General features: G+C 31.9%; 3 protein-coding genes across 4 annotated transcripts; all 3 read right to left on the bottom strand.

Annotated features, from left to right (window-relative positions):
- Nucleotides 1-575: 575 nt before the first annotated feature.
- On the bottom strand, nt 576-2,533 carry LOC108485578 (uncharacterized). Of its 2 annotated transcripts, none has more exons than XM_053027889.1 (2): nt 2,102-2,533; nt 576-2,013 (listed from the first exon to the last, which is right to left on the bottom strand). In XM_053027889.1, exon 2 carries the CDS (start codon nt 2,008-2,010, stop codon nt 1,270-1,272), a length of 741 nt encoding a protein of 246 aa, XP_052883849.1. In that variant the 5' UTR covers nt 2,011-2,013; nt 2,102-2,533; the 3' UTR covers nt 576-1,269. The 2 variants fall into 2 exon arrangements, with proteins under 2 accessions (XP_052883849.1, XP_017644926.1); XM_017789437.2 differs by having other exon boundaries at nt 2,106-2,457.
- Nucleotides 2,534-10,950: 8,417 nt separating this feature from the next.
- LOC108485452 (shugoshin-1) lies at nt 10,951-12,990 on the bottom strand. The gene is made up of 8 exons (XM_017789288.2): nt 12,508-12,990; nt 12,348-12,385; nt 12,134-12,242; nt 12,013-12,036; nt 11,850-11,918; nt 11,673-11,769; nt 11,521-11,581; nt 10,951-11,420 (listed from the first exon to the last, which is right to left on the bottom strand). The coding sequence occupies exons 1-8, from the start codon at nt 12,670-12,672 to the stop codon at nt 11,147-11,149; spliced, it is 837 nt and encodes a 278-aa protein (XP_017644777.1). The 5' UTR covers nt 12,673-12,990; the 3' UTR covers nt 10,951-11,146.
- A 1,479-nt stretch (nt 12,991-14,469) lies between these two features.
- Nucleotides 14,470-16,194, bottom strand: LOC108485134 (uncharacterized). Its single transcript, XM_017788981.1, has one exon. The coding sequence runs from the start codon at nt 16,192-16,194 to the stop codon at nt 14,470-14,472; it is 1,725 nt and encodes a 574-aa protein (XP_017644470.1).

Genomic DNA, 16,194 nt, shown 5'->3' with positions numbered 1-16,194 from the left:
TTATAATTACAATTTAAAAAATAGTAAATATATTATTATGACCAATTTCTTGTTTTAATTATGCCAACCCCAGTATAAATTTTTGACTTGACTACACTCATGTGAACTTGATTACAATATATACATTTTCAACTAATCACGAGTTGATGGACCAGAGCAGAGTTTTGAATTTTATAATTGGGCTTTGAGGCCCGCTAAAATTATGTGACTTGTGAAAATGATTTCTGGTAGCCTTTCAATTTACTCCTGTGAATTTGCCATTTAATTTAAAGCAGAAGGCTCATTCAGGTTGCTTTTTTAACAAGTAATAGCGAATGGAAAATGTTTCCCAGATCCTTGCAATGTGGAGGGGCTTGGAAAGGGACAAAACCATCATTAGTTTTGCTTTTAGATGAAATAGCAATAAACAAGTTTTAAGTGGGAGCAGATAGATAAATAAAAGAAGCTTTAATGAATATACTAGCAATTAGCATAGAAATATAAACATATATATATATATATCGAGAGAGAGAGAGAGAGAGAGAGAGAGAGAGACGAAACATAAGATGTAAACAATAATAATGATGATGCTTCCCTCAACCAAAAAAGAAAAAAAGAGTAATATAAATATGATCACACATCATTACACAAGTAGCAGATCCTGATTCTGATTTCGTGGGATCCACTAATCCGACAAGCAAGCCCCTTAAACCTTCTTGGTTGTTGGCCATACCCATCTTCCCCATTTCAACAACTCCACACCCAATTCCTTGTGCTTAAAAATCCTTCTATTTTTTAATCTAATCTCTTCCTTTCTCAAACACTCCACACTTAACAAACCAGCACAGCACACTTCTTAGTTAAGACTACATTATAGAAGCTAAAGTTATAACACTAGTACTGAATTTTCACATGCCACAACAATTGCTAATTTGGACAAATCAATTTCAAAGCTCCCTTTCACATCATGGAGCAAAAACCACATGTGAAGAAATCAAGGAAAATAATAAAGGGAGGGAAACAGGAGAGAAACAAAATTCTTCACCCTAAAAACATTGGCAAAAAGCCAAGAAACAAAGCTTTTCTTTTTGCTCTCTCCAAAGAGTTAAACTAGAAGTTGGATGATTGCTTCTGTGAAGCAAACCACTGTACAAAAATGCTGAGATCAGTCATCTTTCCCTGATAGGCTGATTTTCTTCACCCTCACTAACCCTATAATTAAGAAGCTTAAAAATGGTAAATTTTATGGAATTAGTAGCACCATTCAGACTATCTTGTTTGTAGCCGCAGTCAATCGAGAACTAATCGTTGGTACTTGGTTTCTGTAGGAGAATCAGGGCCATCATAGAGACTCCTTTTCCTGTTTAATTTACCACAGGTGTTTAGAGAGTTGCAAGCGTTAATGCTGGGGAAGGAGTCTTGGTGGAGGAGTTGTGGGGGTGGTGGTGGTGAAGGAATGGTCACAGGTGGGATCTCAAAGGACTCCAGAGGTGGTGGTGGGTGTCGCCATTGAGGCAGTGGTCCAGCTAAAAGAAGGGTTTGCAAGAGCGGACCAGCTTTCATCACTGCCTGTAAAAGCTTTCCCTTTTCAGGCAATGGCTTATCAGGCACAAGCTCCATGGTTGTTTGTGGCATGGACTGAGGTGGTAGTCCTTGTGGTGGCAGTTGGGGTGGTTGAGTTGGGTCAAGAACAGGGGATGAAACGATGCTTCCCTCACAGTCAGATGATGAGAAGCCATTGTTGGAGTCTATTCCTTTTATGCGTTCATCCTCAACGCCAGAAACTCCAGAGAGAGGAGAAACTTGCTGTTTTTGTTGTTGTTGCTGCTGCAGTTGATGAAGCAGGAGTTTCTCAAGAAAAAGTCTTTGGCATTTCTCCTGTGCTTCATCCCTCTCTCTTATTGCCTTGCTTAGCAACTCCTTGAGTTGAATTAATTGATCATCTCTCTTTCTTAGCTCTTCCTGAACTGCCATCCTTGTCTGTTCCAGCTCCATAGTCGTATAGAAAAGAGAATACCTAAGCTCTTCCATTGTCTGCGTAGTTAGAACACCCAATTTAGCCCAAAATTTCAAACAAAACCAAATGAAGCTGAAGAAAAGAAACAAGAAATGTGTGTGTTACCTACCTTTCCTTGACAGAAGTAAGCCAAGCTAAGAAGAGGACCTCTCTGACTCTCCATGTCCTCAGAGATGGAAACCTCAGTAGAACTGAACTAAAAGTGAAAGTGATTTCTTTTGCTGTTCAAGTGTGAGAATTGAGAATAACAAGAGAATAAGAGAGGATAAACAAAGGTGGGGTTTATGAGTGGTTTCTCCCATTCTTATAAGGAGGGGCAGCAACAGCAACTGTTGTTTTCTTTTTCTTGCTGCCCCTTTTGTGGTTGCTTTTTATTTATTTATTAATTTTAATAACTAGGGGTTGGACAAAAGCAGAAAAGGCCAAAAGCCTACCAATTACCCAATTCTAATATCCTCTCCCATTGTTGGTCAGTTCTTTTGAAGTCACTCCAGTCCAGTTAAACCATGGCATGCACCCAACGCCAAGTAGCGTGAACAATCATATATCACCATCATATACGAGAAAAGCCAGTCCGCTCTTCCTCTCTGTGCTTTTTACTGACAACTTGCCGTTTTTAACTTTAACCAATAACACCTCATATCTTTTGGTTCTATCACCATTTCCATGTCGCTTTTACTCTTTTAGCAACCTTACCTAGATGAATTTACCTGGGGGGGGGGGGAATCCACCGAATTTGTTACCTTAAAAATTGCATGAATGAAAGCAATTTGTTAATTTATCTTTACTTTTGAACCTTGATTTGACAAATCAGTTTGAGAGCATGGGAGATTCTCTGTTTGGGGCTTCTGCCTTCCCTGAAAAATTAAAAAAGGTTTAAGATAATACACACGCTCTTGTACTAGCTTCTGAGATTTACTAGTACATGGTCATGGAAAAATGCAGTTTTGAATGTTCAGATTAAATGTAGAATATTGTTCCCTTAATTTGGGTGATTAAGTTGAGTTTTTTGAAATGATGAAGTAAATTATATGTTTTCTTGATTAGATTTTGAAAACCAAGAGTAAAGTCAATAAAAATAATTCTTTTTACCATGAGGGTAATAGTTTGACACGTGTAGAGATTATAAAATCTACCGAAGGTCAGAAGCAGTTGAATATAGTTAGAATAAGATGTAATGGCCCTTTGTTTAACATTACTTTTTGGTGTTAGTAAATACACCATGTTTGTTTTCACTTCTTCATTTGTTTTATTAGTAAATCAAATTTAGGAAATTGGAATGGATTTTTGTTTTATTGGCTTGAAATAAATAATCTGAGTGGCGGAATAATTTCTGGGCATGCCTTCTGAGTTGAGTTGGTAGCAAAGAAACTTTTTTTATTTTTTATTTTTATTTTTGTAAATTCCAATCATATAGGCGAGTTATAGAAAGACAAATAGAAAAAAGAGTTGCAATGTGAAGATGGAGCATGATTTTATTTTTCTAAACTTAGGAAAGCAAAATCAGTATGGCTTTATTAACAAACAAAGGAAAATGTTACAACTCCATGGAACTCGTTTTTGACTTAAAGAATATTTGCATGTGCATATTTTCTTTTTTTTTGGGGGGGGGGGGGGAATAGATTACAGTTTTTGGAAGACTATAAATGTAGACAATTCCTATCTTAAAATTTCTCTTTCTTCCTGTGTCTTTGTCCCTCAATCATGTTCATATACTTGGAGTCAATGGTTCATTGTTTCAATGGTCTATAAAAGGAGCTGGTAACCAAACTTTCTCACCAATATTTTCCCGAGAAAGCTAATGGACCCAATTTTGAACGATAAAAGTCGTCATTGTTGTAAAGTGGAAAGCCTTCCATTTGACTAATTCATGACCCTTTTGCCAGGAAACAAATTTAAATTTTTTTTTACAAAAAAAGAAAGGAAGTTGTAAGCTAGGGATAAGATAAGTTATAGGTATTAGCATTTGAATTTTTTATAAACATGCCACTTGATAATGAATTATTAATTGCAAAAACCAGTCATAATCGGAGACACATGTTGGGTACAAAGTCTTAAAAGAGGGTGCAATGTAAAGTAGTAAGAACAAGCCTTAAAATGGTTTTGCATTAAGTAAATAATTGAAGGAGGAGAAAAAGAATGGTGAAAGAGAAAATCCAAGGGAGTAAAATCCAAATGAGAAGGGGTTAGGGAATAAAACGAGCGCCGCGGCTGCCTTTATGTCCCATCTAATGATCTAAAGGTGAGTGATTCTCTTTATGAATGGGCATTATTGGATGGTTTTAACTTTATGAAAATCAACCTGCATATGTGGGCTTGCCCTAGGAAACGGCAAACTCAAGCATCAGACACAACAACACAATTCACGTACCACCTTTGCCTCCTTTGACACACAAATACTGTGTTTTTTGTGTGTGAATCATTACCCTTATTTCTTTTATTTCTCACTGATTCTGTCTTCCATTTTCTTAATTTTGGCCCTTAAGATTTACTTATTAATTATACGCTGATCAACTTGTATAAGATTGTAATTGATGATTTTTTATTTTTTTTAAGAAAGAGAACTTGACTTAATATAGTTATCTCTCTCTCTCTCTCTCTCTCTCTCTCTCTCTCTCTCTCTCTCTCTATGTATGTATACATTTTTAATTATTACAATATATTGTGTGTTACATTAATTGGCTCAATACTCGATACATATACCTTAACTTTCAATCATGCATTAGCAAATATATAATTAGCAAGTTGACTCCATATGCATGTAAAGTAGCGCTGGAAATTGATTATTTAGTTCTCCAACAGTTTTAACTTCTAACTGTACCCTTTTGGATGTGTCTAACAAAGGCTGATTCCAGAAAATGTCTTTCTTGCGTATTTGATTTGTATAGATTTAACAGTAGACTTGATTGTAACTACATTTTAAAAAAATTGGATAAATAAAGTCAGCTAGCCCATTATTATTTTAACCTTTTTGTAAGGTAAACAACAATCACTGGGTTAAACTGGTATAGCTAGCCTTTGAGGTTTTCTTTAATATAGGAATCTATGATTTGCATTATTCTGATTTCATTTCAACATTCAAGCGAACAATGTTTAGTGGGGTTTAGATAGAAATCAAGTGGAGTTGAAAATGGAGCTTGTTTCTTGTGATGATTCATTATATGCAAAAGGGAATCCCCTAAACACACACCAATTGCATAAATGTCTTCCCAAGTATCATTTTGCTTATGGCATGTGCTTTGTTATGAGATACCAATAATCATGATAGTCATAATTATTGTTTTAATAAACCGAATAAATTTGAAAGATATGGTTATATATCCTTAAATAAACCCTACCCCTTTAGTTGCTCCTAGGATATATATGTAAAAAAAGAGGTCTTACTCTAATACACAAAGAGGAGACCAGATTTATCATTATAGGATCACCTTTACCAACAGAATATGATGCTTTATACCATTATTAATTTTCATACACAATACTTACCATGTAATCTAATCTGAGGGACCCATTTTTTTTACACCATATATATGCCATTCGCCCCCACAATATCGTCTTTGTTGTAGTGCCTAAACCAAAGCAAAAACATTTGGTCTGCCAAATTAGGGTTTCATTATCAATAATAATAAACTAAACCCGTATCATTGGATATAATAGCAAAACAAAGAAGCGTGCATTTTACACAACCAAGGTGACTATAAAGCTATAATGAACTCATCAAGGCCAAGGGTATGGTAGTTTGAAAAATGAATAACGAATTCCTTTTGGGACAGTTGAAGGAATCAATTATACGGAAAGTTAAGTTGTTAAAATATACGCTATTTCCTTTGACCATCACTTTGTTAATCATCTTATAAGTAACAAAAGGTTACTCATGTTTCTTTGACTGTCACTTTTTCAGGCATGTTTTTTGTACAACAAAATAAAACCTTCATCTTGGATTGTTCCAAGAGTGTGCAATAAGTTCCGTTTTAAACTTTCATCCCTTGTTATGCTGTGTTTTTTCATTTCAATTACTATTTACGTATACTGGAGTTTCCAAGTATATTAGCAGATGCCCTGATTTATTGTTTTGGAAGTGTGACAACCAAAGTACTGTTTACATATGAAGCTGTTCGGCCTCAACCACCAAATCCAGTTGCTATATCTCTCTATATTTGCATGTGACACTAGATTTTCTTCCATGTCTAAATACATGGAGAATTTATAATAAGTGTCATGACATATGACCTACATTTTATTTTTCATATCAAATCAATTTGATAGTATATGATTGTAGCACCACCAACAAAAGAAAACTTGGGAATCTATATTTTAGAATCTAAGATATTCGTGAACTATTTTTTTTTTTTAAATTTGTGATTGTTTTTTACAATAATTTTATTTTTAAAATTTAAATATAATTTTTTATAACAATGTAACCTACATAATCTACACTTATATATTTCTAATACAAAATAAAGAGAGCAGAGTTTCATTACATAAAAAGGTGTGGAATATTAATGTATAATTATAATTTGATACTCTTATTAATTTTTAATTTTAAATATCATTGATTTATTAATGTGAGTTATAAAAATAAAAAATTTCCACCTATCAATGTATAAAATAATCATCCTTCCTGTGAATAGTCTGAAATGGATGATGGTGGTATACCGAAGTGGGGTCTCAACGGCTACTACCTGTCGGGTGGGAGCCACAGGGGACATCATGGTTGCCAACCCTTTTGATTAAAACGTGTGGGGTCCCATTAGCCAAACAGGAAGATTGTAAAGGAAAATTATGGAAAAACATAAAACATGAATAACATAATATATAGGAGGATTGCATTTGCGATTTGCCCCTTTAATCTTTAGGTGGGTCGTCAATCCCATCTCAAATCATATCATTGCTCTGGATATTTGGAATCCCAAGTGGTCGTTATGCAAAAGCTATAAAGTAAAACAACCTCTCTAACCCAAGTTTATGTTGTTGTAATTATTATGCCTATTTTACTCTCCTTTACTTTTACTGTTAGTATAATAGCATTTTAACAATTTTTATTCAATAAAGTTGTTAAACAAATTTGAAATATAACACCTATTTCCTTTAGAATAATTAATCAACTCTTTGGGTCTAATTTACGGTTTAAAAATTAATTTTTTTCAAAATTTATGGCTATTTTAAAATAAAATTATCTTTAAAATTTGAATTTATTTTTTTTTAAATTTTTAATTACTTAAATTTCATGGGTTGACTTGATTGTTAGAATGTTTCCTTTCTAGATGTGGTTTGAGTTTGAATCGCGCTGGTCACATTGATATTAGAATTTCGCCCTCCTCTTATAATTCATAAAAAAAAAATTATTATTTTTAATAATATTATCTCTAAAATTTAAACTTCAATTTTTTTTAGACATAAAATGTGACTTGCCACCGCATTAAAGGTAATAACTCATATTTTAATACGCTAACTGAATTATTGAGTAAACTTACTATATAATTCCCTACATAAATATTAAGAGTTTTCCAAAAGTTATCTGTTTTGTGTCATGAAACATGTCTCCTTTTTCGTTTTGTGTTATATTTTATGGAACATGCTTAATTTCATTATTTCATATTTTGACTCTTAAGAAACATTTTTTTTCTAAAGAAGGAGAAATTTGCTAGCAAATCATTATTTTAATCATAATAAAGAAACCTTCAAATATTTAACTTTTTATTTCAATTTTGATATCAACTTCCTTCGCTTATCTATTAATTTGTTAGTTGTTGACTTCCTTGGTTTAGACGTCAACTTATATTCAAAAATTGTATGTTTATAAATTACACGAAAATTATTTTAAAATAATTTTATTTTATTTTAGTCACTTTAATTTTTTTGTTAATCTAAGTATTTTAATTAATATAATTTTTAAATTAATCTCTATTGTTAGAAACATGTCATAAACTCTTTTCATATTTGAAAATCAAAATCAAAAGTAAAATAAAAATAAAAATCTATCCTAACATGGTTGTTTGAAGATTCTTTATCTGAAAATCGAAACTTTCATAACTAGTTAATCGTAAATACAAAGTTGAATGTGATGATTTGAAACTTGAGAGTTTTGTGCGTCATTGAAAATTAGTAATTCGTAATTATGATTGAAGAGGAGTTTGGTGTTGACATAATATTTAAAGGTTAATTTTAAAATTTTTGAGAAGGTGTGATTTTTAAATCTAAAACTCGTAAAGGTTGTCATGTTAATTTATGAATAAATTAAATTATTCATTTTATTGGCACAGAGATGATCTTAAAAAATAACAAAAGATGGTGTTTTGGGAATTATTAAGGGTATTGTCAATTCTGAGACTTCAGAAAAATTGTAAAATCAATCTGTCTATTTAACACCTATCCGACCATGGTGTACTTAGGGGTTAGGCTGGGAGGATTGTATTCAGAAAAAAAAAATTGCAACCATTCTTCAAAAATTAGAAAAACAACAAAAATAAAAATAAAAGAACAACTTATTGGAACAAACTTAAATCAAAGTTTGATGTTTCACAAACTTATAATGTTAGAATATAGGTAGTTTCTATATTACAAATAAAAAAATTTTGGATTAATTATAGAAATGTTTTAGTTTTAATAATAATAAAAAACATCACATTCATTAGAAGATTAAGCAAACTGTAATCACCAGTAGGCTTGGCGAGTTGGGAGTTCGCTAGTGAGCCTGGTGAGCGGTAGCCACTATGTTAGGCCAAGAGTCAAAAGTAGGAGTAACCTAGTATAGTTATACCAAAATTAGGAACTCAACTCATATTACAACACCATTCATGCACATAACTATATACTACTTCATATTCTGTTATTCTCTTGAATTCTTTATCGAAATCAATTGAAACCAAATTAGAGATTTAAACCTATGATTGAGTCTTAGCTTGATTAGCATTGATATTGTTACTAATGTAGGATGTGGGTTCGAGTGTGTTGAAACACATCATCCTCCTATTTAAGGATTAGGTAGAGGCTATTGATAATTCATTCTACTTCTTATATGAAAAATAATAGATATAATAACAATCTATAATGAGATTAATATTAAAAAATTAAATCTAAATAACCTCCTCCCTTATAAAAAAAGCTAGATTCCACTTATACTAGTTGATTCAGTATTATCAAAAAATAACAAGTGAAAATTAAGTCATGTAAAGTATTAAATATATCAAATTTCCAAAACAAGAGAAGTTGCACAAATAAAAGATTTATTTAAATTAATAGTATAATTTTTAATTTCACAAGTAAATTTTAAAAAATTATAATGTGTTTTATATACATTTATTTTTAGAGTTAATATTTGATACATTAATCACGTACTTTATTTTATTCTTAAGTAGTTTTAAAAAGATTTCATGCGTTTTTTAATTATCTTTTTATATATTTTATATCTTTATAAGGCACTTGTAAATTTCTAATCCTGTTTGTGAATTTTAAAAATTTTATTGGTAGTTTACCAAATATTTTTATTATTTTAAATATTTTATTTCACAAATAACCTTATAAAATTATCATCTATTTTTTTTAAATATTTTACTATACTCTATAAAATATCTTTAACTGCTTATAAAATCTAAAAATTACACCGTATCAAATATTATTCCATGTGTTATTGGACACTTTCTTAAAATTCTATTCACAACATATTAAATATTTTCTCATATTTTATTTCATTGTTTTTAAATATTAAAACAAGTCCGAACGGTCGGGTAAAGTAACGCGTTTTGGGTCTCAAAAGTCTAAATAAAACGACGGCCCATTTTGTCCCCTTACCTGAATGTCATTTCAAAGTAGGCTTAATAAAATCATAAGAAATGGGAATCTGCCACGTGGTATGTTACTTTTATTTATTATTGTTAAAATATCTATTAAAATCTTCTTAATGGACATATTTTTCCATTAATCTATGTTTAATTTCCACGGTTATATTGAATATGTTACTTTTATTTATTATTGTTAAAATATCTATTAAGATCTTCTTAATGGACATATTTTCCATTAATCTATGTTTAATTTCCACGGTTATATTGAATGGTAACATGGGGCTGTGTTCCATCAACAAAATTGGGATCCATCATACGTTTAAATAGAATAGAAAATATTTACTTTTTTCATATTAAAAAAAAAAGAAAAAAAAAGAAAGGTGTTGGTCCCACACGGTTTTGTTATTATTCTATAATGTCGTATCAAGTATTAGTTTGTGATGTAATGAAGAATTCGATGGTCTAAGACTAAGAGCTCACATGCCATACACAATTACAAATTTGGTAACTACCCACTAATTTTCTGCTTATAATATATTTTTAAAAATGATATGGTCACGAATTTAATATAAAGTAGTACAACAAATATATACTATATTATTACATTTGTGTTTAATATTTTATATTGTGTCTGTCTCATGTATAACAGTATTGATTAATTTGATATAATTGAAAGTTAATTTTATAAAACATCATCAATTAATAATGCCATTTTAATATTTTATATAATTTATAAAGAAGCTAAATTATTTTTATTCTAAAATTTCACTATTATAAAAATAAATTATACACTCCCACCAAAATTACTTGCACTTAATAAATAAATAAAACCACCGATAACTAAAATAATCATTACTTATATTTTTTTATTCCATAAACACTTTTAAAATATTGTTATATATATTTTTAAAATATTTATTTTTTAATATTTCACTATATCTATATAGATCACTTGCCAATATTTTTACTTGCTAAAAAAATTTCAACATATTAAAGAATAAAGATTGAAGTAAAACCAAATTTCATTTGAACTTGATCTGATATAGAAAATGAAATTGATTGGAGCGAGCAGCATTTGAACAGAAGCCCAATGGAGAATAGGGAATGCGAAGGCCTAGATTTCTAACTGGGCTAATCAAATCCAAAAATGGAAAAACACAAACAAATCCCAAATGGAGTGAAAAAGGATTGTTGGATCGCTTCAAAATACCACATTTTGTTTCTTTTACAATCCTGCAGTCAACTAGATGTTTGGAATAAACAACAGCATGTAGGGATAGATAGATTACGACAGAATTAAGTTCCACAAATAACACTACATAGGTTACAAGTATTAAATTAGAAGAATGAAGCGGTTGGTTGTTGATGTTCACTCATTTCTCCGCATTTTGATATTAAGTGGAACTTCCTTGTATGACTGCACTTTCTCGACTGCTTTGCGTAATGGTAATGGCCTTGCAGCGATCGAACTTCTGCTTTCAGCTCTTGGGTTACTACAAGCTTCTTCCATGCTAAGAGATGAAGCTGCCAATTCATGCATCGGAGTATCAGGTTGAGCGCCCACATAGTCGAGGTCATCAATCTCAAATAGATTCTCTGCCTCTTGGGATTTAAACCTAGCAGTTCGCCGTCTCAAACAACGCCTACATCGTATGAAGTAGAAAATGAGATTGATTAAGCAAAACTTGGTTTTTTATGTTTGAAGTAGGAACCTAATCCATCATGTGAATACTATTAGCTGACCTTTTATTTTCAGCCTTCTCTTTATCTCCACTTCTTCTGCTTGTGGTTGAAGGGCCCATAGCTACAATCCAACAGATTTTAGATTAAAATTAAAAATGCAAGCATTGGAAAATTTCAAGCCGATCGATCATCTAAGAATGCTAAAAGATTACATTGACTTCTAGCATTACGCCTTCTGTTGCGGGTACAAGCCTTGTCATCGTCCTCAGCTGCGTGGTCAGTATTTTGATCGTTGATATCCGCTTTCCCCTGCTCTCACAAAAGGGTAAATTTCTTTAGAGCCTAAAATGGCTCAAATTCTAACAAATAGTAGCAAGAATAAATTTCACCTTTCTTTCCAGGTTCTTAGCTTTGAGTAAAGCATCCTTGCATACAAGCTCATGTTGTAGGGCTTTCACCTGAAAAAGATTGAAACCCAATTATCCAGATTGAAATGAATAGGTTCAATACTCCTGCAAGTCATAAAGCAGTTTTTTTTCCCAAAAAATGTACCCGATCTCTCCCTAAATTAAGCTCCTGAAAAACCAGAAAAAGGAAATCAATATTAATAATATAGCGACTAAACACTTGATAAATGAAATCAGACTTGGAAAAATCAAGAGAGGCAACAGACCGCTAATATTTGACTATTGGATTGAGCAAGGTTCCAATTCTGTAGCTGTAATTTTTGCAAACTAGTTCTCAGATTCTGCAACTCAGTTCCACTTAGCTCAATAATCTTACTGTTAAATTAAAATGAAGGAAAACAAAAGTTTTCTACCATTCATTTAATGTCAGAAAACTGGGGAAAAAAACTTTAGGACTTGGTAGAACATAAAAAAGGATACTTTCTCTCCTCAACGACTTCAATCAGTGTCATCTTTTCCTGGTTCAAATGTAAATAACTCCATTAAAGAAAAAGGAAAAGAGTAACCCAAAGTTAAACGAACGTTACACAATGAGTAAAAAGAAGATAAAAAAGTAAACAAGACCCGGATAAGAAAATACCTTAATTAACTGATTAATGTAGTCTTCAGCAGCAGGGGGAATTTGTTGAGGCTTTTCCTCTTGGTTTGAAGGCTTTGGCTGTGACTGTGTATTGGTGATATCAGACAATCTCTTCCTCATTAAGCTCCCTAAAGATGATCTTTTCGCCATTCTTTCGCCCCCCATCCTGCAACCCGGAAACCCCTAAAACTCGCTATGTTAAACAAGACCAATATAACGAAAAAAGGGGGTTTTAACCAGGAAGCGGGCTGGTATATAAAGATCTCAACTTTATTCTTTAGAATGAAGAATAAAGAAGCAAAATTTGAAGTCTAGTTTGAATGTGAGACAAAAGATTGGATTCGCAGAGAATAAGGGAAAGATTAAATGAAACGAACGGAGAGGGAAATAAAGAGAAAAACAAAAGAAAAAGCAAAGAAGCAAAGGCAAAGTGGTTAAGTAAAAGAAGATAAGATAGGCGGCATGAGAACTCTAACGGCTTCCCAAAGCAAAGCGCCAAAAAGCCTAGGAAGGCTGTTTAGTGGCTCCCCATTCCTCCGAACCTAATTTTAAATTTCCGAACCTTATTCTCTTTCCTACCTTTTCAACTTACAAAGATTTGAATCGAATGGCAATCAGGAGCACTGATGTTCTAAGTTTCTACGAGGTTAAATCAGAGGTTAATTAATATTTATAATGATTAATTTTGGTTGTAGTTTAAGATTTGAAACATGGGTTAGTAGTTAAAAAAAATTATCATTTTTTTTTTATAAAATTTATTTTACTTCCACATTTGTTATCATCCTAATTGTGTATGTGGGATCTAAATTTACTCCCTATTCCATATTTTTCATTCTCAAAATTAATCTGTATTCAAGACATAATTAGATTAACTACTCCAATAACCTTAGAAAATACAACATAAACATGATTTTTAGCAGCTAACCAAATATAAAACCCTTTTCAATAACTACCACTGAGACTTCCCTTTTCTTTTCTTTTTTTCATAAATTATGAGGATAAAAATTTTTGAATTATGATATACTTATCTATACCTATGCAATTATGATAATATATAATTAATTATAGAAATAAATATCAAAATTATATATGAACTTTGATCTCATATAATTATACACATGAAATTTTGATCGTGGTTCATATGTACACATATGAACCTTGATTTTGATTCAATTATATACATTTAAAGAAATAAATATATCAATTTATTTTCAGTATTACATTAATAATGTTGTTAATAGTTTGTAAAAATTGAATCAAATTAAAATTTAATGTAAAAATTATACAAAATCAATGTTGTTGGTGGTTTGTGAATATTGAATTAAATTTTCATGCATAAAGTTGTACAAAATTAAAATTTATGTATGACATTGTACATTGGACCAAAGTTCATATATAATTTTGATATTTATCCTTGTATACAAAATTTAAAATTATAAATATTATATATGAAGGAATATAAAAATATGAAAAAATGTAAAATTGTTTTTATTGACATTCCCAATTAAAAATCTATTAAAATAAAAAAAGTAATTTTTGTATTTTATGAAATTTTCAATAATTTATTTTTATATATGAAAAAATTGTAGTTTACATAACTAGTACAAAGATTAATTACAATAAAATGAATGGAGTGTGATAAAATTATTTTACCAAAATTTAAATTTAAAAGATAGTTAATTCAATGACTTGACATTTAACGATTGAATGTCAAATCATTGAATTAGCTAAATAAAATTTTTTATTTATATATATTTTGCGGATCATGATTGAATGTCCAGTTTAAATCTACTAAATAAAAAAAATTAAATGATTTCACATCCATATCAACAAATTAAGGATTGTTTTAGTTATTGAAGGGGAAATTAAGGATCCATGAAACATGTTATAACTATTTGGATTAAATACAATGATAATAAAAGAAATAACATAATGACTATGAAAAGACTCCAACCATTTGTTTCATAAGGTATCAGTTTTTTCTCTAAACTTCTGGTAAATATCGCTTTGGTAGAACTTTCGGGTTCTCATCACCAGAATTAGAGAACACAAGGCTCCAAAGCAGCTAACAGAAGCCAGTATTATAAACGACAGTCTGTAACAATGACTGCCAATGCATGTCAATTGTTTCACTGCTAAGCCTTTGGCTGCAACATCCTTCAATGCTTCTGTGTCGTAGATGGCACCCGTAACCTTCACTTTAAATATGTATGATCCAAGAGGACTTGCAATTTGGGCACAGTTAAACAATGTAGCATAGTACTTCAAGCCAAACAGCTCAGATATAATGGCAAATATTAATGGTAGTTGTGCCCCGAACGTGAATCCAATTATAACTGATGCTATATACAGTGCACCTGGGAATGGAAAGGCAATCAAGAGATAGCCAATGCATGAAAAAAGAAGCACCATCGTCATCATGAGTGGCCGTGGAAGCTTGTACTTTACCATCAGAATTTCGGAAACAAATCCAGAAAAAACTCTCCCGAAAAAATTCCAGATGCTAATAATTGATACAAAAGTAGTCACTATTCTATTGTCATATCCAAGCGACTCACCAATTTGACCCAAATTGTCTACTGCAGTTAAGCTTGCCCCAAGTCCGAAAATTGTGGTAACAAGGAGAATCAACATATCAATGCTGGTGAGTGCTTGCAAAATTGTGTAATCCATTCCTCTCTCCGGCTTATCGAAAACGGTAAGGAAACATGATTTTTCTATCTTTTCATCAACCTGTTTTGAAGAAGTAGGCTTCGTTGAAGTTTCTTCACTTGATTCAACTACTTGTGATTTAGACTGCTCAATTGTTATGGCAGTTGGAGGTTGTTTCTTGATGTTCCAAACTACTAACGCTTCTCTAATCGAAATATAAAGAGAGGACAAGAGAAGTAAACAGAGCACTGTGGTAATGACAGCATTTGTTCCTTTAGAGAATGTGATTTTTCTCTCTATTAAAGTTTTTACCATAAGAAGAAGTGCTAAAACAATTGAGAGAAGCAGGAATTGGTTGAAGACTCGATGTTCATTAGGATGCTTAACGGGCCCCATTGTCCGAATTGTGTATATAAATATTACTGAAAGTGCAGTGGGAAGACATGCAATAAGAAAGATGAGAGACTTTGAATCGTTACCGTATACAGCCAAGTAGACCTGTGTTATAATAGCACCGCTTAACCCTGCGTAGCCCTTCAAGAGACCTATCAAAGATCCCCTGCTTTCAGGGAAGTTCTTGACAGCGGTAACGACGCCTCCTGTATTGGCAAAATTCTGGGAATTGGCTCCAATAGCCATGTAAACGCACATTTGCCAAACCATGGGTTTGGCTATTTTTCCTGTCACGGCTAACCATATCATGAAATAGCCGCCAAAGTTGAGTGCAGCCCCAAGTAGTAGCACAAACCAAGTGGGTGTGATCTCGGCAATAAGGCCAGTAAGAATCCCAACATTAGCACCAACATCCTTGGAGAAGCCTAAAAGATTGATGGTTGTCTGATCATAACCAAGAGTGGTTTTGATCTCGTTGGAGTAGGTTCCGAATAAATAGACTGAACCAGAAGTCGCCATGATTAGAAAAGAGGCAAAAAGTGCAAACCATCGACCACGGAGGAATTCTAATGTAAAAGGTAATATTTCGTTGCGTTTGAGTCCTCTTTTTGTAGAGATGCTTTCTTTTGCTTCTTCAGTCAT

The sequence above is a fragment of the Gossypium arboreum genome, chromosome 5 (assembly GCF_025698485.1).
Source record: "Gossypium arboreum isolate Shixiya-1 chromosome 5, ASM2569848v2, whole genome shotgun sequence".
NCBI classification, from domain to species: Eukaryota; Viridiplantae; Streptophyta; class Magnoliopsida; order Malvales; family Malvaceae; genus Gossypium; species Gossypium arboreum.
This window is presented reverse-complemented; position numbering and strand designations above follow the sequence as displayed.

What these genes read in the sequence shown, in the direction of transcription:
- LOC108485134 (XM_017788981.1), bottom strand. Translation starts at nt 16,194, where the DNA reads ATGACTGAAGAAGCAAAAGAAAGCATCTCTACAAAAAGAGGACTCAAA.
- LOC108485452 (XM_017789288.2), bottom strand. Translation starts at nt 12,672, where the DNA reads ATGGGGGGCGAAAGAATGGCGAAAAGATCATCTTTAGGGAGCTTAATG. An exon ending in CCAATAGTCAAATATTAGCG is followed by an intron (nt 12,037 to 12,133) that starts GTCTGTTGCCTC and finishes CTGGTTTTTCAG; the next exon opens with GAGCTTAATTTAGGGAGAGA. An exon ending in CTAAGAACCTGGAAAGAAAG is followed by an intron (nt 11,770 to 11,849) that starts GTGAAATTTATT and finishes TTGTGAGAGCAG; the next exon opens with GGGAAAGCGGATATCAACGA.
- LOC108485578 (XM_017789437.2), bottom strand. Translation starts at nt 2,159, where the DNA reads ATGGAGAGTCAGAGAGGTCCTCTTCTTAGCTTGGCTTACTTCTGTCAA. An exon ending in CTTACTTCTGTCAAGGAAAG is followed by an intron (nt 2,014 to 2,105) that starts GTAGGTAACACA and finishes CTAACTACGCAG; the next exon opens with ACAATGGAAGAGCTTAGGTA.